At 41.6% G+C, this 25,761-nt stretch overlaps 1 protein-coding gene across 2 annotated transcripts in view; it reads left to right on the forward strand.

The window, feature by feature from the left end:
* The window catches only part of LOC115023688 (serine/threonine-protein phosphatase 2B catalytic subunit alpha isoform), a 50,018-nt gene that overhangs the window by 13,454 nt on the left and 10,803 nt on the right, over window positions 1–25,761 (forward strand). For both annotated transcript variants that reach the window (XM_029454885.1, XM_029454886.1), the window contains exons 2-8: window positions 9,669–9,869; window positions 17,528–17,652; window positions 18,143–18,254; window positions 18,657–18,802; window positions 19,915–20,054; window positions 23,607–23,684; window positions 24,723–24,817. In XM_029454885.1, coding sequence (XP_029310745.1) covers window positions 9,669–9,869; window positions 17,528–17,652; window positions 18,143–18,254; window positions 18,657–18,802; window positions 19,915–20,054; window positions 23,607–23,684; window positions 24,723–24,817 — 897 coding nt within the window. The remainder of the gene's footprint in view (window positions 1–9,668; window positions 9,870–17,527; window positions 17,653–18,142; window positions 18,255–18,656; window positions 18,803–19,914; window positions 20,055–23,606; window positions 23,685–24,722; window positions 24,818–25,761) is intronic.

The raw sequence follows: 25,761 nt of genomic DNA on the forward strand, positions 1-25,761 counted from the left end.
AATCTGTTGAGCCAGCAGCAGGATTAACGTTAGCTTGTCACTCTCATGTTGCTGTCTGTCGCTTGGGTCTCTAAAACGCTGCTATGGGCTATTTTCTTTCAGAGCTTGATGGTCTTTGATCACCCTGACGGCCCTGGCAGGGTGGATGCAGATCTGGGGTGTATTGTTGCCGTGTTTAGAATACGACCTGTCAATCTCAATAACGAGGATCCCTAGATAACTGCTGTTGATGGAAACCTCTGCGGAGGCTGCCACACATGTTGTAGTGAACAGCTGTAGTGTGAGATGCACCGTTGCACTCCTTTTTGTTATTTTCATTATATTCTGCTGCACATTTCTTTTTCTTTTTTAAAGCATGTAACAGTGGAATTTGTATGATGAGGCTTCTGCTCAGTTTTCCAACCTTGGATGGCGTCGGTGCAGAATCTAACGTGCTGCCGGCGACTCGTTTATAAGCCAATATTTTGATGGATGAAAGATTGAGACCGAGACTCTACAGCGCTGTTTCCCTGGCAACCCTTTTTACTCACTTGTATCTAATATCTCTCCTCTTTGTTGATGCGATGTAACAGCTCACACCGCTGCAGCAGATGATGATGATGAGGATGGTCAGCAACTCTTCAAAAGGCAGTAATAGTCCGCTGGTAGCGTTTAATGAAAGTTGTGGTCATTACCGCTGCAGTTAGTTATGACATCACACGTTTTTGACTGAAGTAGTGAAAATGCAATTAGTTTTATTTATGTTTGCAAAGCTTGCAATGTTCATGAAAGTACAAACAAATATAATTATTAGTGTTTATTATTAAAAAAGATATTTAATATCATCAGAATTGCTTTTTTACTCTTTTTTTTACACATATAATATATATATGATATATAATATTATATATGATATATTATATATATATATATATATATATATTTATATATTTTATATATATATATTTTATATATATATATATATATTTATTTATTTTTATATAATATTTTTATATATATATATATTTATTATTTTTATATATATCAATATTTATATATCTACTATTTTTCTCTCTCTATATCTCTCTATCTATCTAATATTTTTATATATATATCTCTCTCCCTCTTTTATCATTATCTATCTCTTTTTCTTATCATATCTATATCTCTATCTCTCTATATCTCTCTCTCTCTCTCTCATATCTTCTCTCTCTCTCTATCTCTCTCTCTCTCTCTATATATATATATATATAATATTTAATATATATATATTAAATAAATATAAATAAGCTTCAAATTGAGAATATGAACAGAAACGATGTTGTTCCACAAAATAAATAATGGGGTTGACAAGACAACCGGTGAGCCAATACCTGAAATATATCTGAATAAAATAAATGAAACCTAAGCGGTTCCATTTGTACAGTTTATTTTTTAATGCAGCTTGTGTGCTGCATGTGAGCAAAAGCTTACCAGCAAACACCATCCAGTGAAACTCCACCATCGTATGAGCAGACTGTGCAATTCATTTGAGGGAATTAATTGTAATTTGAAGGCTCAATTCTGTAATTTAAGGGCATGAATTAATAATTACAGGGAGCAAACTAAGTAGTGCAAGAGTACAAATTATTAATTTGAGGGAATGATTGATAATTTGTGTGCACAAATGATTAAATATGCTATCCTTAATACATGCTGGGCTCTGTATTACTTGTCTTCGTGGCACCTCTAGTCTTTGTTGACAGTTCTGCTCAGTTTCCTTTCGCGTTTTTATTTCCTCTGATGCCGCCACGAGTTCTTCTTCTTCTTGTTCTTCTTCTTCATCCTTTTTCCCTTTCTCTCCGTCTGTCTGAGTACTGCTCTCCTTCCTGCCTCAACCACCGAGGTAACCGCTCCACTCCCATACTGCGCAGATATATATTCGGCAAACTCAAAAGCACTGATGTTCAAAGCTGCGCTCTGTTAAGCGTTTTGTTCTATCCCCACTAATGCACGGTAAAGAGCTTCATGCCAAGTTATAAGTGACCTTTTCACCGTTGGCCCTAAAGCCTGCCGGCCGTCTTAAATCCCTGCCCTCGGTGTCCAGATGGGAAGCTTATACGTTCTATAGGCTGACTTCCATTTGAATATATACAACATAATATATTCATTGTACGGACTTGCATTGTAAATACTAGCTTGTGCATCCGCTCGGTGATGGAATCCAGCCTCTTTACTCTTGCAGAATTATCCAACTACTTAAACTGTGTAATGAAGCACTTTACATCCACACAGCTGCTCATTCAGTTGGGTGCATTTTAAACGGCTGCCCAAAAGGCCAAACTTCACTTGTCGTCTTCAAGTGCAATTATTTTACCATCCATTAAGGCACACGATATTGCTTTTCTGGATCCTATTAAATGTAGAGAGTGATGAATTTTATGCTAACTTTGCTCACAGCGGACTGTTATTAAATGGAAGATGGTTGTTTTGTTGGATTAGCCGACCTTTCGTTTGTGATTGCTTGAGAATCTAAATTAAGATGGCAGCCTCTCAAATATTGTTTTAATCCTTTTATATGTTTTAATACAGCATTTCTACTGTTCTGCACCTGGAATTTATATTGTGTTAATTGTATGCAAGGATTTCTATGGATTTATGAATTATTGATTGATAGTGTTTAGTCCGTCGATGGGTTGAAGAGGGAGACTGATTGTAGAAAAACTCAAAACTTTCAGACTTGCCATGTAAACATCACGCTGGTGTGTGAGGTAGACCATATTGGACCATACACCATATAAACAATTTATCACATTGTGAATAAAATGCGTTATATGTTTCAGCTACTGCAGTTCTTTGTTGTCAGCAGGACAGCCACATCTTTTGCATTATGCATGTCAGGTAATCAGCTTCCGAATGGACTCTGTGGTGGTGTAATAATGAAGCAATGAAACTGCCAGATGACATTTTGAAGTTCTTTCTGATGTACAGTATGTTCTTTGTTTCCTACCGCCTACAGACGCTCGTGCCTTCTGTTCCTCCTGGACTCCTAAACGTATCCCTCTGTAATTTAATGCCGTTGTGTAATTTAATTAAGCAACCCTGCCTATCAGTGGAGAGTGACTTGCACACTCTTGGTGCCCTGTTCAACACTTAGCAGCCGTCCTCTGTGAATGCACCGTACGCAATGGACGCTTCATCACTAAAAGTCTTGAGTGTGATTGATTTATTTTCATTTCTGAACTGTCAATTCATCTCTTGCACATAGTGCAGCTGCATGGTACTGTTATTCTGAAGTGTAATCACACGTTTGTCGATGTGCTCCTGGGTGTGTTTTCTTCTTTTTGTGTGTGTTGCCTATTGCAAACAAATACTGCTGCATGCCACTGCACTGTGCTGTCTTACCTATTGATGGATTACTGAACGGGCCAAGCAGGCACAGGCTCAGGGGCCGATAGTCTTCACCTGCAAGATGTCCCAGAAAGGGACACAACACATCTACAAAGAGATGCAAGACATCTACAAAGAGACACAAGACATTTACAAAGAGACACAACACATCTACAAAGAGACTAAAGACGACCACTAAGAGATTTGAAACATCTACAGACTCAAAACAACCACAAAGAGACACAAAACATCTACATTGAGACACATAATGACCACAAATAGACACAGAACGACCACTAACGACACCGCTACGAGGTTTCTGGTTTCTGGTTGCTGTCTCTTTCAGTCTAGGTGTCTTGCACCTGTGTAGGAGTTGGGTGCGGCCTGTCTGTGCCAAAGGCCCTATTATGGCATAATCTGTTTTACCTGGCACTGATGTCTACGCAGCATTTTATCAGATAGTGAGTTTCCACTTGATTCATTACATAGAGATCTTACTGGCGCTGCCAGCCACTTAACCTTGCCTGGGGTTAAAGAGCACAGCCGTCTTTCGAAAAGGCAAATGGATCAGGGGGATAGTGTGATGCTGATTTGTGTAGAGTGAGGAAGTAAAGTTATAGATCAGTATCACGCTTGAGATCTGACACTGCGCTGCCTTTGCATAATAACGTCTGACCGTGCAGTCAAATTACTTCTGGTATTCTATGCTTTGTATGAACTGACCTTTGTTGCACTCGCACATAGTTGTGGAGTCTTTGTTCTGCCTCAGCTCCCTGTTGGTCATGCTGAGCTTTCCACTGGTCGTGCTGCGTCTTAGGGGAGGAAAATTGCTGGCTTGTCTGGTGGAAGGGGGTGCAGGGTTTGACGTGGGCAGTGACAACCCGATTCTCGCCCACGCTCTGCGAGGGCTCCCGCTGCATCATGCACCGTCAGCAATTTCTCGGGGGTCAATTTGGCATCTGATGGAAAGATGCTGTGCATCGCAGGATTTAGGTTTCTGGCCCTGGAATTATAAGAATTTATCATAAGTAGTTGCTTTTCTCGCCAAGCAATCTGCTGTCTGTACAAACAATTACATTTGTTTTATCATTGGCCACAATCAATACTCAGCACAGTGCTGACTTAATATCATATCATAAGAATATCATTTCAGGTACTTTACCGGATTAGTTTTACTTTATGCTACTTTATACTTCTATTCCGCTGCATTGTACATGCAGATTAATAATGCAAAAATATAATTAACAAATGAAATATGATGCATTATTATACATTAGACTACCAGGCATTATATACATGTGTTAAAATGTGCTTTATCAGCTGCAACATTTAAGTGACATAAATGCATCAGTAATTAGTATTTTGAATGCAGTACTTTTACTTTTAACAGTATTTCTACAGTGTTGCTCATACTTTTAGTAAAAGAGTACTTCTTCTGCTTCGTACAGACGCAGCTACCAGCAGACCGCTTGCTCTTCATGACAGTCCGGCTCAATGTTTGCTATAAGTATTGCTGTGCAGTTGATGACATTGAACTGGCACCATGACTACCAGTAGTGGCACTAGTTAGATATCGATTGACTGCCCATATTGTGTGAGTCCAGCTGTATTATATCAATTGGAGTACTTCTTAAACTACTGTTGATGCTATAGCACAAAGTACAGGCATGTTCAGTTTGTATGGAAGTCATGTTTTGCTCTTCTGAATGCCAGAACTCTCTTCTGAAAATCACTGAACGTGACTGTGCTGTTGCTACTGTAATTATAATGTAAGGTGCAGCACAGGCAACTTTCAGACGGCTGACAAGGCCAAGAAAGAAGACGATACACAGGAATTGTAGACATGCCTGTTCAGAATCACGGTTGCAGCCGGTGTTGTTCACTAAATGAAGCCAGGCGCTGCTTTTGTGAGCGCTGCAACAGTCTGTCTCACTTTCTCCAATTAAGCTGATCTGTCCAGCACCATATGACTGCGCACCTCCCGCTGTCTCATTCCTCTGAAGGATCGCATTAGCTCTGAACTACACCAACCTGAACATATCAAGCTGCCCGTTTCCCCACTGCTTCTCAGCAGTCTCGCATGCACTGCACCGCTTTCTTAAGCATCCCACCTGAATGTCTGCTATACTCGGGTATAATTATTCTACTCACGAATGTTGCATGAACAGAACTGCTGGGGTCGATGAAGCGCTGTGAGTTCAACACCTAAGACTCGGTGCTGATCCACTGACAAAGAAAAATCATTAAACGTTGCTGGATAGTATCCTTTTATTTCATAAACGTTAAAGTTTATTTAACACACACTCCAGACATTCAGAGGTTTAGTTGTCTGGTAGTCTCTCAACCGAACGGCTGATAGATGCCTTTTCATTTGTATCTTGGAAACTACAATGTGAGACGAATTAGTGGGGAAAGTTGAATCTGTTTGTTTCTTTCATCCTCTCTGACCCTCTCTCACTCTCCTCATTGCTCTCTCGTTTAAGATTCGAGGCTGCAGTGCAATTCTGCAGTTACATAACAGAAGGAACAGAAGTGGTGCAGTTAATGAAGGCAAAAGCGGCTAATGGAGACCACTTTTGAGTCATAGTTCGGTAGCCGGAGGTCAGTTGATGCTGTCACGGCTCCGTGTGAAAGGAGAGAAGCTAAGGGTTATTCTGCACAGTCAACAACTGCTGTGTGGGATGTTCTGTGTAAGGGAAAGGGTTGAGATCGAGGCAGTTGCTTATATTTGAACGGTTAATAACTGAGAAAGACCTGACCCGTATTTGACATCACCATTTATTTTCTTGTTCAAATGACTGAACACAACAAAAGATTGATGATTTTTCTTCCTCGACTGAGTTGTTAATCTCTTTTTTAGAGTTTTAATTTTTGTCATGAGGTAACGCCTTTCTCTTCAGAGCGTAGAACCCACCATTACATCGTGTCATGTAAGGTTTTGGCAGAGGAGGGTGTTACTCCTTTTAATAAGAGGGCTGTTAGAAATTCCACAGGGGGAAAGTTCAGTGTTTCCATTGTCATGACTGTAGGAAATGGAGGGATGATGTGTTGAAAGGATGCCAGTGCTTCAACAACCACAGCTTTCACACAGGTTATTTCTGTTAAAGAATAATGTTATTCTTTAGCGTTTGAATTTTAGAAGATGTTATGTTTTGTCACTTCAGTGGGAGCAGATGTGGTCAACACACACAGCTACTCCGATGGCACTAACTGCTGCAGTGTTCGTGTGAACACCAATCTTCTGCAAATTGCTATGAACTCGACTCAAAGGCCGACATTGTGTCGCATCGTCACCGACGGATGTGCATGTTCGGTACTCTCCCAAACTAAGAAGAGTTGGATCTCCCGGCTCCATTACAGCCAAGATGCCTGCGAAGATGACAAAAACAGGGATTTATATCCTGTATCGTGCCAAACTTTAGTGGATCATAACATATCCAGAATGTGTAGATGCTCTGGTGTCAGGCTTTGAACACTTGCGGCCCCTGACGTCCGGTTAAGAGGAGTGAGGAGTCGACAGTTAATGACGGAATAAAACAGTGAAATAGTTTTTTTTAATTGTGAATCACTGCAACCACGAGTCGTCTGTGAGCGTACAGTTATGAATGAGCACAAGAGATATTCGGCTGATGGTTCCAGTTGTGTGCGAGATTATCTGGGGACAAACAGATGCGTGTAGACACACACACACACACACACACACACACACACACACACACACACACACACGACAGAACACATTATCTCCCGACAGGCTTACGCCTGGTGGAGATAACAGTTACAGCCATTCGATAAGGCTTTCCCCAAACATCCCGTGTTGTTATCAGCTACCTCTCCACACACACACTAAATGCTTTTTGCAGAGAGTTGAAATTGAGATTACTTGGTTTAGGCTGACAAAGTTCAGATTCAAGAACAGCATGTTTGTGGTCGACAGCCTTAGGAGTTTAACTGTCATTGCAGTAAACCTTAATTGGTTAACAATGTGGGCTAAAGGAAATACTCTGAGCAGCGCAGCCTCCGCCTTTATCTGACTGCGAAGATTAAGATGCATCTTTATTGCAGTCGTTGCAGCATTGCGAGGACAGAAACGACTACCAATACATATAGAAAGTTACAGGAATAAATAATAGGAGGTACTTAAACTACAGAAAGAAAGAAAATAGAAACTACAACTTATTGATTAATAGCAGCAGAGTCAACAAGTCAATGCAAACCGTGTAAAGCAGATTTATATATGAATGATGGTACTCTGTGTTACTATAGTAGAATATAGATGCAAAGGTCGACGTGACATAATATAGTATAATATGGTACATTATGATCTGTGTTTCCGACTCATCTCTCAGATTTATTCCGACACATAAGTCTCACAATGTGAATGAAAGTGAAATGTAATGTGACGGGTTCTTCCTTGGCCCGTGCTACACCCTTCCACCAGCTCCTTGGCGGAGGAAATAAAGACGCCTTTAATCATCCAGGGAATATCTGTGGTGTAATAATGTTGCAGATTCTTGACCTACATTGTCATGTCATTCTCTTCAAGAAGGAAAATGCACTCAAACGGTGTCATAAGCACGCTTGTGTCCAACATCTCCAGTGTGCTGACGCCCCGCGGCCCTGAGCTCGGGCTACAGTTGCACAGCAGGTGCTCGGGGCAAGCCGACCTGGGCCTCGGGTCATTCTATCTCTAGTTAGAATGCAGCAGATAAGTTCTGGAGACATTCGGCTGTTTTTAAAAGATTGTTTTAAGCACATTGAGTGTTTATTTGGCTGTAAGATGCAGATGGTTGCAGGAAAGAGGAGGAAAAGCTTCCCAGCATCATAATGTTGACTTTTATTCGATATAGGTTTCTTATATCTGTTGGCTTTAGGCAAAGTTAGGTTTCTTTAGTTGTCTCAAGAACAAACGTGTAAGTGATCAGTCGTACAGTCTGCCTCGTGCTGATTTAGACGATTAAGTAACGCTGAAAATATTCAGGGTACAAATCTGCAACTTCAACACACACCTGTTGGAAAGCTTTAATTACTGCCATCGGGATCCCAAATATCATCTGTCACTAAGTAAAGTGTGACACGGATGAAGTGCAGGTCTGATTACCTCTGATGTCACCTTTGGGAAGGATGGATGTTAACACACGCACTCACACACACATAGTTACCGACTCAACAGTATTTGCCACTGGCTTAGTGCATTAGTCACACCTGTACTCTGTGTGCAAAGTCTGCAAGTGGACGTTAATTAAGAGCTTGTCTTTTTTTTTTTTTGCTGCAGAATTGAAAAGTCCACAGGAAGTGGTTTTTAATTATGTACTTTTTGTACCTTTGCTGTCAGAAAGTAATATGCTCATCAGGAGGTTGTAAAAAAGGAAATATTAACAGAAGAGTCTTTTGTTTAAGCGCCACTAAAAGTACCTTTTTAAATGATGGTTTAACTTGACCTGCTTGATGTCAGCTGCTGCACGAGGTCGGGTTTAAAGAATTGCATTGTGGGCTTTCTGTTCCTTTGTTACAAGAGCACGCTCTTCATTTGAGGTCCGTCTAAAGATCGACAATGTGCACCATTTATTTGTTGTGCTGTGATTGGACAGTTCACCGTTGTAAATAATATGCATGCAAACACGATTCAGGCTCTTGAATGCATCTGTTGTATCCAAGATCCCAAAAAAGAATTTCTGTGAAAAGCTAAAAATCCTTTTTATGAGCCATTAATTAAATTGACAGTAACGGAGATTTGTTTTGGATTTGGTTAGTCTGATTTCCACGATGCCTTCAAGACTCTCAGGAAAAAAACATGTTTTTATGCTTTTGAATAATTGTGACTGACAAATAAGTAAATGAATGTCAAACTGGAGATGATGTCTCTCTTCTCCTAACCACACACAAAACTGAGCGTTTTTAAATGGAGAACTGGTTTCATATTAAACACCGCTCACATCAAAGGCTTTTATGTAAATAAAAATATTATATTCTGTGCTTCATTGCAAAATGTAATCACTTTTGCTGTGAACACCTAGAAATTGTGTGGGTCTGTTATAAATATTGAAAATTGAATGACTCACAGATCATAGCAGCAATCTGGTAAATTGTCTCAGGGGGGGGCTGGAAGCATGGGAGGGAACACTAACTCCTCTCCTGTAGGGAGTAGATCCCCTGGAAGGTACAAAGTACCTGCTAATCAAACGGCTTAAATGCCTTTTGTTCAGTGATGTGGAATTAACTGTGTATCCTCATAAGCCTTGAGTCAATGAAAAGTATATTAAAGCCCCGTAAATATATTTGGAAAGCAGACGTAATGATGCTTTTTGTTTTCCTTGCAGCTGTCCCGTTCCCCCCCAGTCACCGGCTGACGGCTAAAGAGGTGTTTGACAGCGATGGGAAGCCCAAAGTGGACGTGCTGAAAGCTCACCTAACCAAGGAAGGCCGCGTGGAGGAAGCGGTGGCCCTGAGGCTCATAGGAGAGGGCGCCACAATCTTGCGTGCAGAGAAGAACCTGCTGGACATCGAGGCCCCTGTGACAGGTCAGTAGTCACATTTAGTCACATTGTTGTTTGTCATCTGTGCTCACAATAAATGTTTCTCTGGGCGAGCCGAAGAACAAATATTTCAAATCGGTCAGATTGTTTTGGCTGAAATGTGAGTTTTTCTCACCATGTTTCAGTCTGGAGGCACTTTGAGCTGCTGTGTTTTCTATTATTTCACTATATTTTAGGAACGGTAGCCTCATGTGCCCAAAGACTAAACACAGTATGATAAGAAATGTCTGTAAAGAAGTGCTGATAACTATAATAGTCCTGCTTATTTTGCTAGATTGCTTTCATTACACTTGTATTTATTGTTCCTTTGTACTGTTGTTTCCTCTCCGAGTTCTTACTTACTCACAAAATAAAAGCTTCACCACCGCTTAACAGCTCTTAGGATGAACTGACATGTCAGACATGGCAGAAGAAGCAAATGTCCCAATGAAAGTGCACGAGTCCAAATCACAATCACGCTACATGTTAACCTAAAATAAGTTGTGCCGCCCAAACTTGCAGAGGCACGTGTGTTGGATTTGAAACGCACCCTCGGGTCCCTTTTTAAGAGAGGACTGCATGCTTACAGTCATATAAACTTCATGTTCTTATTTAAGTGAGTCATTGTGCCTCCAGGCCTCACATGGGCCATGTTGTGACTAGCTATAACAGTGCAATTTTTTTATTTTGGGAAACACACGGGTTTAGTTCATCCAGTTTGCCAAAACGAACTAGCTTAGTGACCTTCCCTCAGTTGGCACAGACGAGCTGTTTTGACCTGCTTACCTTGGAAAAAGCTAAAATAACTAAATGATCTCTTTTTTTTAAGCGCAATTAACTTTGAAAACATGATGAAAAGCTGAACATTTTCTGTCATTTCTTTAAGATGAATTTATTTTGTGTTGCATGTATTCAGTGTTCCTGCTGAATGAGCAGACTGAGAGGTGGCTCGCTGATGCATATGCACAGATCCAGTGCATCTATTGTCGTCTTTCTTCCTGGTCAAGTGGTTCCTTCATTAGACTTTGTGATGAGGCTTCTTTGATGTCGTTCAGAGACACAGACCTCCTCAAAGGATCTATGGCAACCCATCGTTTTCTAATACGAGATAACTCTCAAAATACAGTCTGGAGAGGTCCACGCTCACATTTGGCAGACATCGTACTTACTTAAATTCATGAATGCACGGCCCTTTTTAAACAAAAGTGCGGGTCTGTATGTTTAACTGAGGCCATTATTATAATAATGGAATATCTTGTGTGGCTGTTGTAGAGAGTGAAGCTGAACAGAAACATGACATTAATGAGCCTTATTTGCTGCCTGTCTTCAGGTTTGCACTAGATTTCTGATTGTGTACATGTAACTAAATGTTTGTGAGGGATTCATGTGCATCACAAAGTACCACAGTGGACCCAGTGTGGAGGGTGACTCTGCAGCGTAGCCAAGCAAATTCAATACTTACTCAGAATGAAACTCAACCAAATTGTATTGATCTTCCAGTTTAAATAAGTTCATTTTTACAGCGAAGCAGAAGGCTATTTATAAAACTTACACACATATGCACAATAAGGAAAAGCTGTGATCTTTCTCCGAGCCTGTCTTCACACTGCTGGAGTTCAGAGCAAGAAAAGAAATCTCTTAAAGGGACAGTGTTTATTATATAAGATGTAAATACACTTAGAATATGGCAATGCTGGCTTCAAAATGTCACCTTGAATGATGTAAACTAGATGTTTAATTCAACATGTAAGAATGTATTACCATTTCCTGCCTTAACCCGGATCACAATCTGGTTTCTTGTGTGTGAACTTGCTCTAACGCTGATCTTTGCATGCGGTCAGATTGTAATTTAATTTCTGAGAAGGCTCCGTCACAAGCTTATACGTCTTTTATTTCAGATTTCAGATCAGTTGAAGCGACTGTTTCGACCAGCAAACCTCCTTCCTTTGTTGTGTTACATAGAAACAGTGGACAGCTCCTGTTCTGTGGAGCAGCGTGTGTGTTTGTGTGCGTGCACTTGTGTACACGAGCGCAGCAATAAGGCACTTCTTTCCCTCCCACTCAACACCCCCTGTCTCAACCCCTCTCCCACTCACTCGTCCTTTTCAACAAGGATTTCTCTGCTGCGCGTGCTCGTGATCCTGCTGTGTTTCCCTCTCATGAGTGCTCCCAAACTCGCACACCATTCTCTAGAAACATGTCTTTGTTTCTCTCCGTACTCCTCTTCTCTCTGTCTGCCATGTTTTATCTCGTGTCATGCTCAGGGACTGCTTCTTTCTCTCCCTCAGTCTCCCCCGTTAGCACATCTACTATTCCAACATGACACACAGTCAGCAAATTAGAAAGTAAATATTTATCGTGGATGTAAAGCACCATGACCTGTCAGAGATCGCTCTCGCTCCCCTTCTCACGTTCACATAGTCACTTCCTGGTTGGGCCAGATGGCAGGTGGGGTTTTTTCCCCGGAGGGAGGGGGTGCGTGTGACGAACGGAGCTGGCTTAGGCTCCCGAGTACAAGCTGCTGCCATGGCCTTCACACACCCATCCATAAAGCTCCTACAGCCACATCGCCAGGCAACGGCGAGCGCTTGCACCGTTCATCACCTGTGAGCGGTGCGGGCGCTCGGCCCCCGTTAGAGCTCTCACATCCTCAAACACTATGAAACTGGTTTTACTTTACTAAGTGCTTTTTCTTTACGAGATGTATTAGGTGACCAATATAATCTAATCGAGTCTCTTTAGCCTTCGCTGTTTGCATTTCATAACATTAGATACTTCTTTTGAAATGATTTATTCTTGGTGTGTGAAATGTTAAGACCTTAGTTGTGGAATTTCCTGTGTGCACTTTGAAAAGGTCGAACCTTGATTAGATGACAATTTTATTATTTTAATGTGAAGTGTGCGTTCTCTGTGCAGCCGCTGAACCTTTCCAGTAGGTTGTTACTCAACTGTCAACGAAAAATATACTAATGAGGATTTTACAGCTGGAGGGATATTAGCTTATTGAGTATTATTGGCTCATGTATACTCCTCAAAACATTTTTACCCTCTGACATATCGATCAGTATTGGTCTATGCATGACGGTCAGAACTCGCTAGATAAATCAGAAGGTTGCAAAACTACTGTAGCTCGATGAGAGAAAAATCTTTCTGCATTTTTTTCCCTGTTTTCTGTAAATAAAAATATATTTTCCCTCCTTATTCCTCTGAATAAAGAAAATCCAGAGCTCATAGACAAACAATACAGAAGCTATGACAAAGGGGTGTTTTGGCCATAACGTGTCCCCATGTGTAAAGGTTTGGGAGCCAGGGGTTTACACCATCACAGTAACTTGAAGTTGGTGGAGCTCTTCAAAGTCTGACACTAAATCATTGTCGCTGCTGTACTGGAGATGGCAGCTTGTTAAACATCAAATGCAGTTGTGATGTTCACAACAGATTGAAAGCTCCGCCTTTTGCATAAATGCACGCTCTGCCAGGATGTAAGCTCTCCGAGTGCCATCATAGAACTGGGGGTATTGTTATCATGCAGTCTCAATCAAAACATGATCTGGCACCGTCTGTCTCACCGTGGATTTCTCTCGCTCAATGAGCCCGGCCTTTGGAGTGGCCTGTGTAGGTTCTGAAGCCAGGTTGTGTAATGCCCACCACCCACTCAGTAGCTGCTGCCCGCTGATATGCTGCTACTCAGTCTCACTCCAGATAATGTACTCCCACCTGCTCTTCTTATGTGGGCTCTGCTTCTCACCTCGTTTCTGTGTGACAAGAGGGAGGGAGGCGAAGCATGTCTGTAGGTGTACTGGAGCGATGGATGGATTGTGTGTTTGCTGCAATAAAGCAGAGCCCTGAGCTGGAGGAGTGTGTCATTGTAGCCTTTTTCTTTGTTTTTCATCGACCAGCATCGTCCACGCTCGCACAGATGACTACAATTCCCAGTGACCATCACATTCTTGGCCAATATTTAAACTCTCGCCTTCGCCGTGTCCCCCTCCCGCTGTTTTATTCACCAGCAAGTGACAGCTTTCCAAAAGGTCAGCTGGAGGCGCAGTCCTCCCACACGGTGTGTTTGACGTGTGCTTCAGGTGGACTTGCAGCCTCTTACTCCCTCACCGGACTCCCTCCTGCAGAGCTGGCTTCTAAAAACATGAAAGTATTGGGAACATTGTGAGCACTAAATGTTCACAGTAATTGCTCTCTTGGTGGTCGTCCCTTCAGACCGTACAGTGCTGCAGGGCAGAGTGTAATGTGAGGGATCTTTAGGAGAATGACTTTACAGAGGAGATGGCTTCTGTGTGTTTACTCACAATGGATGCATTGCAGCGGTGATGCTCGTAGAGGTCCTTTATCAGGCCAGCAGCTGCTTATAACTGTTATTTCAAAATGGTCCACATAAAGTCACATCAACGGGTCAACTGATTACAAGTGGTGGTTGAACCACCAACGTCACTGTCTGTCATTATTTGACAAGACCAGGACACTCAACATGTAATCTGCAACTGTTGTACTGTAATGTGTTGGTGTTGCGATAAAAGATAAAACGAAAACAGTCCCACTTTATTGCATCTTGATGTTGAGTAGTACATTAATCCTTAAAGTGAAGGATGCAAAAAACAAGAAATATCTGCAAAGTGCCTTTTTTAATTGTGTTTATTTCAGGAGTAAAGTAAAACAACTCCTGCTTTATTTGCTGTTTTGTATTTATCGTCATAAACTTAACACTTAATAGGCTTTAAGAGTCGATGCAGGTTTTAATTTCCTTCATCGGTTCAGCCCAATTAAAGCTTAATTAAAAAAAGTTACATTGGCTTTTTACTTCACCGCCAAGTATTTGAATCCTAAATGAAACAATGATTTGAATAGAACATTAGATAATGTCACCTATGTTTCTCTCAATCCACGTTACGCCACAGAACATAACACTTTAAATAAAGTGCTGTCCTGATCTTCTGACGACTTTTAACTGAAGAGTATGATCTTTACGATTCGGTGTTGTAAAGATTAATATAGTGTAGGATGAATGTTGGGGACCAAACCTGCGACACATGAAGGTATGCAGGATCTCCTCGTAGTACATGCAGTTAATGAGATTAAGAACGTTAATTAAACACGAGCTACAACTGAAGTTCTCTTCATTTAAGCAAAGTTTGAGCCATTTCTGTTCCAATAACCAGGAACATTACAACCAATCTACGAACCAGCGTTGCACGTTTGTCCTGTCGTAGCTTCGGCCTGATTGCAAGAGGGAGTCGGACACAAATAACGAGGCTTCTTTTTTTGAAGTTGTTCCCGACTGTGGATTTAAACAGTTGCACAGTGTGGGTTTAATAAAAGACAAATGGTAAAGCAGAGGTTTACGATACAGTCAAGGAGAGCTGCTTCTCAGAGCGGCCTCACGAGGCTCGTAACTTCAGATAATTGCTCTCCAACGTTGTCCTCCAGCTCCCACTAATTGGGTATCTCTCCCAAAGACTTTTTCACACGCTTGTAATTCTTCCTGTTAGATATACAGTTCATAAAGCAACAAAAAAGCTTTGTGAATAGAAACTGTGTGTCCTTTTCAAATTAGATTTCAATCCATGTTTTTAATCACTTAATTAGCAGATTGCTTGAAGAATAGATTAATTGAGGCATCAAACATGGATTCCATGCTTATCCTCGTGTTCACATCTGATTTTGCTGATTGTTGTTTGGTTTGTTGCAGCTCTCAGGTGAAGGAGGAGACTTTTCAAACTTGTGTACTGAAGTGGAACGGCTTAAATTCAGTTGAGCCTGTTTGCGTTAATTGGTGTTTTGATCACACCGGCTGTATGGATTTCATTCTGTGCTTTTTAAATGTGTTGGCATTTGTTGCCCGCAATACCAGCGGATACGACATCAGAGGTCATGGACACATTATATAAGACCCCATGTGACCGCCATCACAAATACAGTGAAGGCTTGAAACCATCATTTAACAAAGCAGTAAAAACAATAGTAGTTACAACTGGTTGAGGCTTATTCCGTCAGCAATGCACCAGCTGCAGTGCTGAAAATGAAAAAAGAGAATAAAAGAATTGACTCTGCTCCCATTTCCCGGGAAAATACCTGCTAATATCTGTGTTTTTATTTAATTTAAATGTATTGATTTTGAAGAGCATCATATAAATACATTAGAACAAACAACAAATGTGCAGGAAAATAAATCTGAAACAAAAACACCTACAAATCCTCATTAAAGCTGCCACATATTCTGGTAATATAACTGTCTCCAAATTCAGAGATGTTTTAGTATATTTTAAATACTCTGCTAATTCTAATTATGCCGAGAAATCCAAGAATGTCCCCACCAGATGCATCCGACCCCCCGAACTAACCTTTAGAGTTTTTACAAAATGGACTCGAGGCCCTTAAATCAGACTCCCTGTCAGTCACTGTCAGCGAAGCAGCAAATCTCCTGTGGCCTCTGCGCCCCCTGCCCCCCCCGGGGAGTAACAGAGCACAGGGTCACGTTGGGTGATAGGAAAGCAATCCAGGTTGAGCGATTTACGGTCCTGATTTCTGACGTCGATGGGTTTGTCCAAGAACGCTCCCCTGACTCTCTTTAACAGCTGCTGTTAGACGCTGCACAGGAAGCGTATGACACGAGCGATATCGTGGAGTAACAGAACTGTCAGCGCTGTTGGGACGAGGTGGAAGTGTTCTCAGCATCTGTTCACGGCCGTGACGACCCAGATTTGTAATCACAGGTAACGGAACATGTTAGGAAACGGATTCAACTGAAAGCACAAACATGGGCGTGTCCAAATGTCGAGCCAGTTAAAAACCTCTAAGGTTGTAAACAGGATGTGGCGGTGAATGGAAATCTGTTACACTGAAGTATTGATTGATGGATGGTAATAACTCTAAGTTTGATGGATCTCGTGTTTTGATTCAAGTCGCGCTGCAAGGATTAGTCGAAGGAGTAATAATCCTCCTCTGTTTGGATGATCGATGAAAAGCTACAGTTCGTAACTTTAATAAAAATGATGTTTCATATTTGCTGTAACTGTATCCTGACTAGTGCATGTTCCTCCGCCTCCAGTGCTCCTAATGACATCTGCTTCTTCTGTTTTATGTCACATTAAAGGGAATATCTTTGTGTTTTGGACAGAGTGACATCCCAACACGTGTCTGTGCCACAGATACGCCAGGATAAATACCTACAACCGTTTCCTTCCTGTTCTTTGAATGGATTCAGATTTTAAAAGCCTCATTTTATTGAACGTTGAGTTTGGAAAAGCTTCTGTGGTATTTATCCTATTTAGTAGAAACATCATTGTTGTTGTTGTTTGCATGATGCCCTGCAGTAAGCGTGGGCTGCAGGGCTGACGTGGAGCATCCATAACGAGGCCTTTTTCACTTACAAATGAGCCGTTTGTATAAATAAATGTTCACATTATTTAATGATGTAGTGAACTACCAGATGTTGTCTCTGTAATTATGAACATTTGTTCCATACTGCTACACATATGTAGGATGGGTTTTTTTGCCGTCTTAAATTCCAGATTCACTGGGAAATCGTCGGAGCTTTTCACATCTGACAGAAGATATTGAAATATGCAAATCGGTGTTGTAGAAGCTTTCATTTGTTTCTCCGCTGTAAAAATAGCAGTTATCATGATGAGCTTTTGTTCCTCTTACCCCAGTGTGTGGAGACATCCATGGGCAGTTCTTTGACCTGATGAAGCTGTTTGAAGTCGGAGGATCACCAGCGTCCACGCGTTACCTTTTCCTGGGGGACTACGTTGACAGAGGGTATTTCAGTATTGAAGTGAGTATTTGTTTTTGTCCTCACGAGGGCTTAATCAAGTGTGACACTGTGTTTATTAATAGCTTTCTTTGAGCACAGATCAAATCAGGCTGCAGATATATAGGCTTTTTGTAATAACTTCCAACGTAGCTGCATGGATTGCAAATGTGTTTCTTTGGGTTGTGTACAGACAGATTTGTCATTTGAAGAAAAACACATGAATTTAATCTGCGACTGCGGGTTGGAAATGACTTGGATATGCATTTCCTGCCATCTCATCTCCTGAACTATATACTTTTTATTAATAAAATGTATTGTAATGGAGCGTGCTGTGCCTGCCCTCTGATGACTCCTCTGAAGAATTGTCATCTCTTGCAGCAGCCTGAACTGTGCTGCATGAATGTTTCATTATAGGCAGAATATCTTGTACAAAGTCTGAATTCATGTTTGCAGTTATTTAAAGATGACAAGCCAACTGATCCCTAACCCTTTCTGTGCTTCTTTGTTTCAGTGTGTGCTGTACTTGTGGGCCTTAAAGATCCTTTACCCCAAAACACTGTTTTTGCTGCGTGGGAATCATGAATGTAGACATTTAACAGAGTATTTCACATTTAAGCAGGAATGTAAGTAATGCTTTCTTTCTATACCTTTTGATCTTAATTGAGTTGAAGCAGTCTGGTGTGTGAACCTGTGCAACAGTGGATGGAGAGTCGAGTTGTTCTTTCTAAAAGCTGTTTATTATGCATCCCCCTCAAACGCCCTCTGGCCTGATGCAGGATTCATTCAGATGTTTGCCCTTTTCGATATTTACCCATGTCAGAACTATTTCTGTTGGACTCGGACGGAGAGGGGAAAAAACAGAAAAGAGCTGTGAAATTGTGCTGTTTTTAAAATGTGTTTGGGAAGTTTTCTGGCACTTCGGAGAGCCTTTCCGTCCCAGTCCAGCACACTGCCCCAATGTATGAGAGCTGCGTTGTTTGACTTGGCATGCTCTCCTCTCCCTGCCCTGTTTCCCCCCATGACAGGTAGAATTAAGTATTCAGAGAGGATATATGACGCATGTATGGACGCCTTCGACTGCCTTCCCCTGGCTGCACTTATGAACCAGCAGTTCCTGTGTGTACACGGAGGACTGTCTCCAGAAATCACAAATCTTGACGACATCAGGAAAGTATGTGTCTGATTCGAGACAGTTTCATAAAAGCTACAGGTTGTGTGTGTGTTTAACAGAAGGTGGCCGGTGGAGAAATACTTCACCCGCAAAATGATCGTTTATAAATAACTCTGTTAGTTTGACAAAAAACTTTTATTAAATTCCTGAATGAAATGTGGAGCACGAGAGTGTTTATGTAGAAGTGTCTTTAAAGAGTACGTTTGTAGTGATTATTTGTGATATCGTGAGCGTACGACTGGACAGAGACTTGGATTATACTTGAGTTGTGTGAGAGTTTGCAAATGTTTTGTTGTGGTTAAAAATACATAAATTCATCAAGACTTTTCTCTATTTTGTTAATTCTTTGTCCACCATGGAGGCATGTGAGAAAAACAAAGTTTTCTTCTAGAATTGAAGGCAGCACAGGAGAGTTATTGATGTACAAACGGTCATTCTGTGGGTGAACTATTCCTTTAATGGCTTTAAAAATCCAATTGAAACTTCCTGTCCGCCTCATGTATTTTCTGAATTAATTTAAACTTAACGAGGGAACAAACTGTTCGTTTTAGCATGATGTGAAAATAACAATCTTAGATGCAATGTATGAAGTGATTCTGCCAAATGTGTCTCAAACGACGCTCGGGACACAAGGGATCGTGAGCACCGGCTCTGCTCCTCACTCTGATAAAAAAAAATGTTGAAGAGTCGGATCCTGCTTTCAAACTAATTCAATAATCCCAAATGGGTTTTGTGGCTGCAATCAGAGGGCATGCATAATAGAATTTGCTCTATTGAAGTGTCCATCATGCGACCCATCCAGTAATCCACAAGCTTTTGTTCGAGGAGGAGCTGAAAGCAAAGTCATTTACAGTAAGTTCATTGCTCCAAAAACAAAAAGCCTTCTAGGTACTGAAAGATGCTTTGACGCGTCATGCATACTGCATGTTCTTAATATTCCACTGCTTTGTACCTTGAATAGAATATCAAATCACTTTATTTCTCATCATCATGGCAGAAGCAGCCATCGCACTTCTCACAGACATATTTTCTCCTCAGCAGCAGGATGCTCGCTCCGTGTGCAGCTTCCCAGTAAAAGAGGCTGACAAGAGTCCTAACTCTTTCTTCCACAGCTAGACAGATTCAAAGAGCCCCCAGCATACGGACCAATGTGCGATCTGCTGTGGTCCGACCCCCTGGAGGACTTTGGGAACGAGAAGAGCCAAGAGCATTTCACACACAACACAGTGCGAGGCTGTTCCTACTTCTACAGGCAAGTATTCTGTCTCTTACAATTACAGTTATCTGAGGTTTTATAACCTTTGTGTTAAGCTTCTCACTACCATCACATAGCAGTGATCAGGCTATGTGACTCATATGAAGCCAACGCTGTTTTATGTTGGAGTTAAAAACATGACCGTGTTTCAAAAAGCTTGTTCTGTGTTCTGACTACTTTTAGGGAAAATAAATCATCTACTGATTAGTTTTGGCTGCGTTATCTGTGGAAACCCTCAGACATTTATAATGAAATGAACTTTCCCCAGGACGGCATATAAAGTCACATAAAGTCAGGTATGGAGGTTGATAAAGTACTCCAGTAATCATAAACCAAAATGGAAAAAAAAAGAAAAGAGTTGCTGAATCAAGAAGCCTTGCTGCCAGATTTCCATTTTGCATCCCTTCATTTTCTTACTGCTGCGACTCCTCAACTGTGAGTAGGAGACGAAGAGTTGTTAGAACACGGCGTGCATCAGAGAAGTCCCACAGTCTCCTCCTTAGATCGTCGCCAGTGTTTATGTAACCCACATTACCTTCCATTGAGCTGAGTAACTGAACAAACAGAGGAAATGCTCGGAGCAGGCAGCTCACACTGTCACAGAATGTAATGAACTGGCACATTACCACAAGGCACAGTGCTGTCTCTCCCTCCGCTCATTACGACCCGAGCAATGCTTACTTGGCCCCGGCGTGCAGAAGTACTCCGACATGTCCGGAGGCTCCTCATCTGATTCTGTTTTTCCTTTTTTTTTTTAATAACAGGTGTTTCATACTTCATAGTATTTTAATGTCCATGCTTAGAAATGAACTCCCAGTTCTGCTGTTTGTGGATTTCTCTCTACTTCTTCATGCGAGCCTTTACACTGCAGATCCAACAGGTTGTTTAATGTGGTCACGTTACTGAAGGGTTATAATATGTGAGGCATGCGGCCTTTTTGCCTCAAACGACTGCTCAGTCTGCTCGTGTTGTACTTTTATCCTGCTCATTTTGGTGGAAATTCCTCTGCAGTCGTGTTTTCATCAGTGTCCCTCACTTCATCTGCCCAGGGCACGGTCGCTAATTGGCATCACACTGGCATTGAGGATTTATGAGACTGTTTAAGGCAGACTGAGAGAGAGCCGTTCCTCAACACCCCTCCCCGAAAACCATCAGCTTCTTTGTTGCTTCTGTCTTGCAGCAACCAATAATTTCCCCCAGCGCCGTAGGCACACTCGTAACTCTTTTTACAAACGCAACTCAGGCATGAAATTGCACATGTTTCAAATATGGTCGCTTTTATTTTAGCCTCCACTCAGCAGCACAAATGAATCAGCCTAAAGTGATTTTCCTTTCGTCTTTTTTTCATTAGTGTTAATCCAAGCTTTTGATATTTAACCAACATTAAAATGTTTCATTTTAACACAGCAAACATGCAAAGTGCTACTTAGATTAACACAATTAAGTCATTTCTTGCACAGCTCCTCATGTTGTCCAAGGAGTGCATTAACATCTGCGCCCTGTTGTTGGACAGATGGAAGAAGCTCTAAACTCAAAAAAAACAAACAGCCAAAAAAACAAAGTAGATCAAAATGTATTTTGTCTGTCGAGCGGCTCCATATGGCAAGTATTTACATCTGTTGCAGGAAATCAAGTGAGAAATAAAACATTTATTCCTTATTCCTTCCCATCTCCCCCCAAAACTCATTGCATTTTTAATTCCCTCTCTGCTCCTTCCTTCTCACATCCCTCCCAACAGATGTTGTGAATGCATGTGTTCTCACGTCGACATGATCCTTTTGGTTTCACTCTCCCATAATGGCTTTACACACACTTTTTATATTTAGAATAATTTACCTCTGCGCCAAGCATGCTTTCTGAGCATGCATACAAAAGCAGGCCAGTCAAATTAAAGTTAATTTACTTATATAACATTTTAATAGAGGCCCGCCCCAAAGGAATTTACATTAAGAGGTGCAATAAAGCTGCTATAATAGTGCAGCCTGTCAGTCAAACCGCCACAGCAGTGAGCGCAGTAATCATGAAACCTCCGCAGCGTAATGTGTTGATTCAGAGACGCAATCATGTCGGAAAAGCTATTTTGGAAAAAGCAGGTTTTGTTGCAGGATGAAAAAAACTAATCTCTCAGAACTTCCCCCGAGAGATCGAAAGACTAAATGTATAGTTTGGTTTTGATTGCTGCATGTGGATGTTTGATTTTTCTGGGGCGTTGAGCTACGATTACAGAATCCAGGTTGCACTAAATAATTGTTTCATGACAAACATATTATTCTCCTTGATTGTTTCTTTATTTACCCATATGACACCGTGTAGTATGTGCAAGAACATTACAGTAATGTAATATACACGTGTGTATGTCTATCAATACATTAAGACATAGTAAAAATGAGACATTGTTTAGCAAAGTACTTGACATCAATGACCCACATACACACACACACACACACAACACACACACACACACACATTTAAAGACTTAATCATTTTGGCCTTTGAGAAACTGGGATTTTCCCCTATTTTCTGACTTTTAATAGACCGAATGACTAATCCATTAAATGTGTTTATTACTATTAATAATAGTGAATTGCAGCCCTACAAATATGTCCTAAACCTTAAAGTTTAACTGGGTAGAATTACCGCTGGTTGAAGTAATCGCAAAGACAAACGTTTTACATTTCGCACTGTAATGGAGATTTACTAAAATATCACTATTGCTGTAAAAGCTGCAAAGTGTTTTTTTTGTTAATCAGCCAAAGAGTCTGAAGATGAAACTGCAAAAACAACTTGAGTTTATCCACATTATGCAGAAAGATCCTCCCACATCCACCAAGTGTTTCAGATCCAAAGATGTCACTCACTCATTGTGAGCCGTCACTCACTCTGTTCATCACGCAGCGTCCCACGATTCACAAATCCTCCGAGGTTTTAATCATGTTTGTCCCAAGAAACGCTCAGAAGTATCGTCGTAATGCCGTTTTAATAGCGACTGTTTTTCAGATCAAGAGATTTGACTTGCTGTCTGCCAGTGAATTGTCTTCTGCCGTTCTCATTGTGAGCAAAGGTTCCAGTAGAAGCTGGTGCTGAGAGGTTGTCTTATGGAAAACTGTGAAGCCATCCTGCAGTCTGATGGTTGGCAGGAAGGTTTTTTTGTCGCTCTGCTCTCAGTCTGTTCTGAACGATGTGTCGTACACTTTTTGAGTTTAATTCTCAAATAAAATCCACCATTTGAGAAGCATCACACCTCCTCCTCTTTCAGTATGAACGCTTGTTTAAAAGTTAAGCATATTATTTAGATTATGAGTCATTGCTGGCAACATCTTTTTAGACCTGTTTTAAATTTCAAGCAAAGTTACAATTTGATACGAACCTTCAAGCCAACCTTTTCAAGGTAATACAGCCACAGTTGGTTTTGGATATTCACTGTTTCTCTGAGCACAATCGATATCACCCATGACTTATTTAGTTATTTCTATTGATCCTTCTTCTTGATCTGACTGGGATTTTTCTTGATGCATGACTAAGCCAAATGTTTGTATCTTTATTCAACAGCTACCCTGCAGTCTGTGACTTTCTACAACACAATAACTTATTATCTATCATCCGGGCCCATGAAGCGCAGGATGCTGGGTGAGTGTTCTGTGTCCTCCCATCACACTGACACACAGTGAGTCAGTCCAGGGTATTAAACCGAAAGCTTCCCCGCTGCTCTGGGGTTTGCTTGCGCCTGTCTGGAGAGCCGGTTCGGTGCAGAGTGAACTTTGAGAGAAGTCGTGTTAATCCAAGAAATGAAGATGTATCCAGCGTGAGGGGGGGGGGTCAGCTGGTCAGAGGTGTCGAGTACGATCCTCGCAGACCTTGTTAAGAACTATTGTGAAGTTTTATCACTTTTATAGTTTCTCATATGAACTCCGTACAACATGCGGAGAATGGGGTGTAGATAAGTTCATGGTTGCAGTGCATGTGTGAAAAGTTCTGTTGTTTACTTCACATTCAAACACATTTAGGACTCGCCAGCTCGTCTATTATTCATCAGCAGCCAAACCGTTCACCCTGGATGTCTAACAAAGGCTCTTTGAAAAGTTAGTATTTTAGAACGGGCAGGTGGGTGGATGTGTCGAGCTGAGCTCCCTCTAAGCGAGGTGGAGGCGGTGGGATGCACAGCACACAGTTGTTTACTGTTGCACTCCCACGGCGTGTTCACATGGGACACGGTCGACGTCTCCCATGAGGTTGCTGCCCCGAGCCACCCTCGTCCACACATGTAATGTTGTTGAGTTCCACCGATGTTTTCTTTGCACCTTTTTTTAAAAAGAATCTCTATAATTAGTTTGAAGGTGTGGCGCAGCAAACGACTCATCCGAGGTGATGCTTTGTTTACCTAAAGGTCACGTTCCAAGTATCCAAACCACCAACCACAGATTTGGTTTGACTGCTGAGTTGGTTCTTGAGGGCATGTTTAACCTGCAACACAGGGACTTACTCTCCCGGGGCTCGACCAAGTTGCCCCCCCCCCCCCCCCCTTTGCTAATGCATCAGCAAGACAAACACACAACCACAGTAAAAACCTGCTAATCATATCCCGAGGGTTGAACACCGATGATGAATCCATGAGTAAAATGTTTAATGTTTTCTAACGCTTCCCTCTCTTTTTGGACGTTTTACCAGATATCGCATGTACAGAAAGAGTCAGACCACTGGCTTCCCGTCCCTTATCACCATCTTCTCTGCACCCAACTACCTAGATGTCTACAACAACAAAGGTAAGGATAAAGAATCGACCTTCAGAGGTTCAGAACCACACTGTCACATTCACGAGTTTCCTCAGGGTGACGGTGTTGTGTTGTGTATTTAATGGCAGCATTGTTCTCAAGTGCTTCTTTTCATGTCATTTTGACATCACAGCAGGAAGTAAATAACAATATTATGAATGGCGTCGTTTCATTTAATGTTATTAGTGACACGTGCTGATCCTGCAGGTGAGAATATGTGTTGCAAAAAAGCCTAAACATTAAATAAACATAATCTTTTATTGCTATCCTTTAAGTAAAGTTAATAATAATGTTTACATTTGATCCGATATGGTATTTAGCGGAGTCTTAAACTTCCCTTGTACAGTAAATACAGCTGTTGGACAACCACTACCTGTTTTCTATTGTACACAACCTTTTGGTCACAGTATTGTACTTGTTCAGTGACTAAAAGCTCGACACTGCAACACTGATTTTGCTCAGGTCAATTCAGGGACGAAGCTGTGCAGAAATGAAATGGCCGGGCGCCGATTGATTTGGCACCTGGTGGCGTCCGATGCTGTTCGGTGCCCACACAGCAAGATAGACTTGCCTTTGTGCTGTGAGTCAGCACTTTTCCCCCGGAGAACAGACAGTATCTGCTTTGGCTGTGGGGGCATGTTTGGATGGAGGCGGCGGTGGGCGAACCACAGGAAATGGAAATGGGAAGGAAAGAGTGATGGTGCTGGTGCACGCTGTTTCGCAATTGCTCTCGTGATGAAACGGCGTAACAGAGCTTTATACTGCAGAGCTGCTGGTGTTGGAGTGTTACACGGGGAGCAATGGCTTCTCCTTTCTGCAGGTGTGTTTCTTTGATCTGAGATTAGGTCGCATTACTTTACTCTTTTCCCCATGAGCTTGCCTCACTGCCTCCTTCCTGCACAATAAGGAGTCAAGAAATGCCGTGGCGGTTTGCC

Source organism: Cottoperca gobio, chromosome 18, assembly GCF_900634415.1.
Source record: "Cottoperca gobio chromosome 18, fCotGob3.1, whole genome shotgun sequence".
Classification (NCBI taxonomy): domain Eukaryota; kingdom Metazoa; phylum Chordata; class Actinopteri; order Perciformes; family Bovichtidae; genus Cottoperca; species Cottoperca gobio.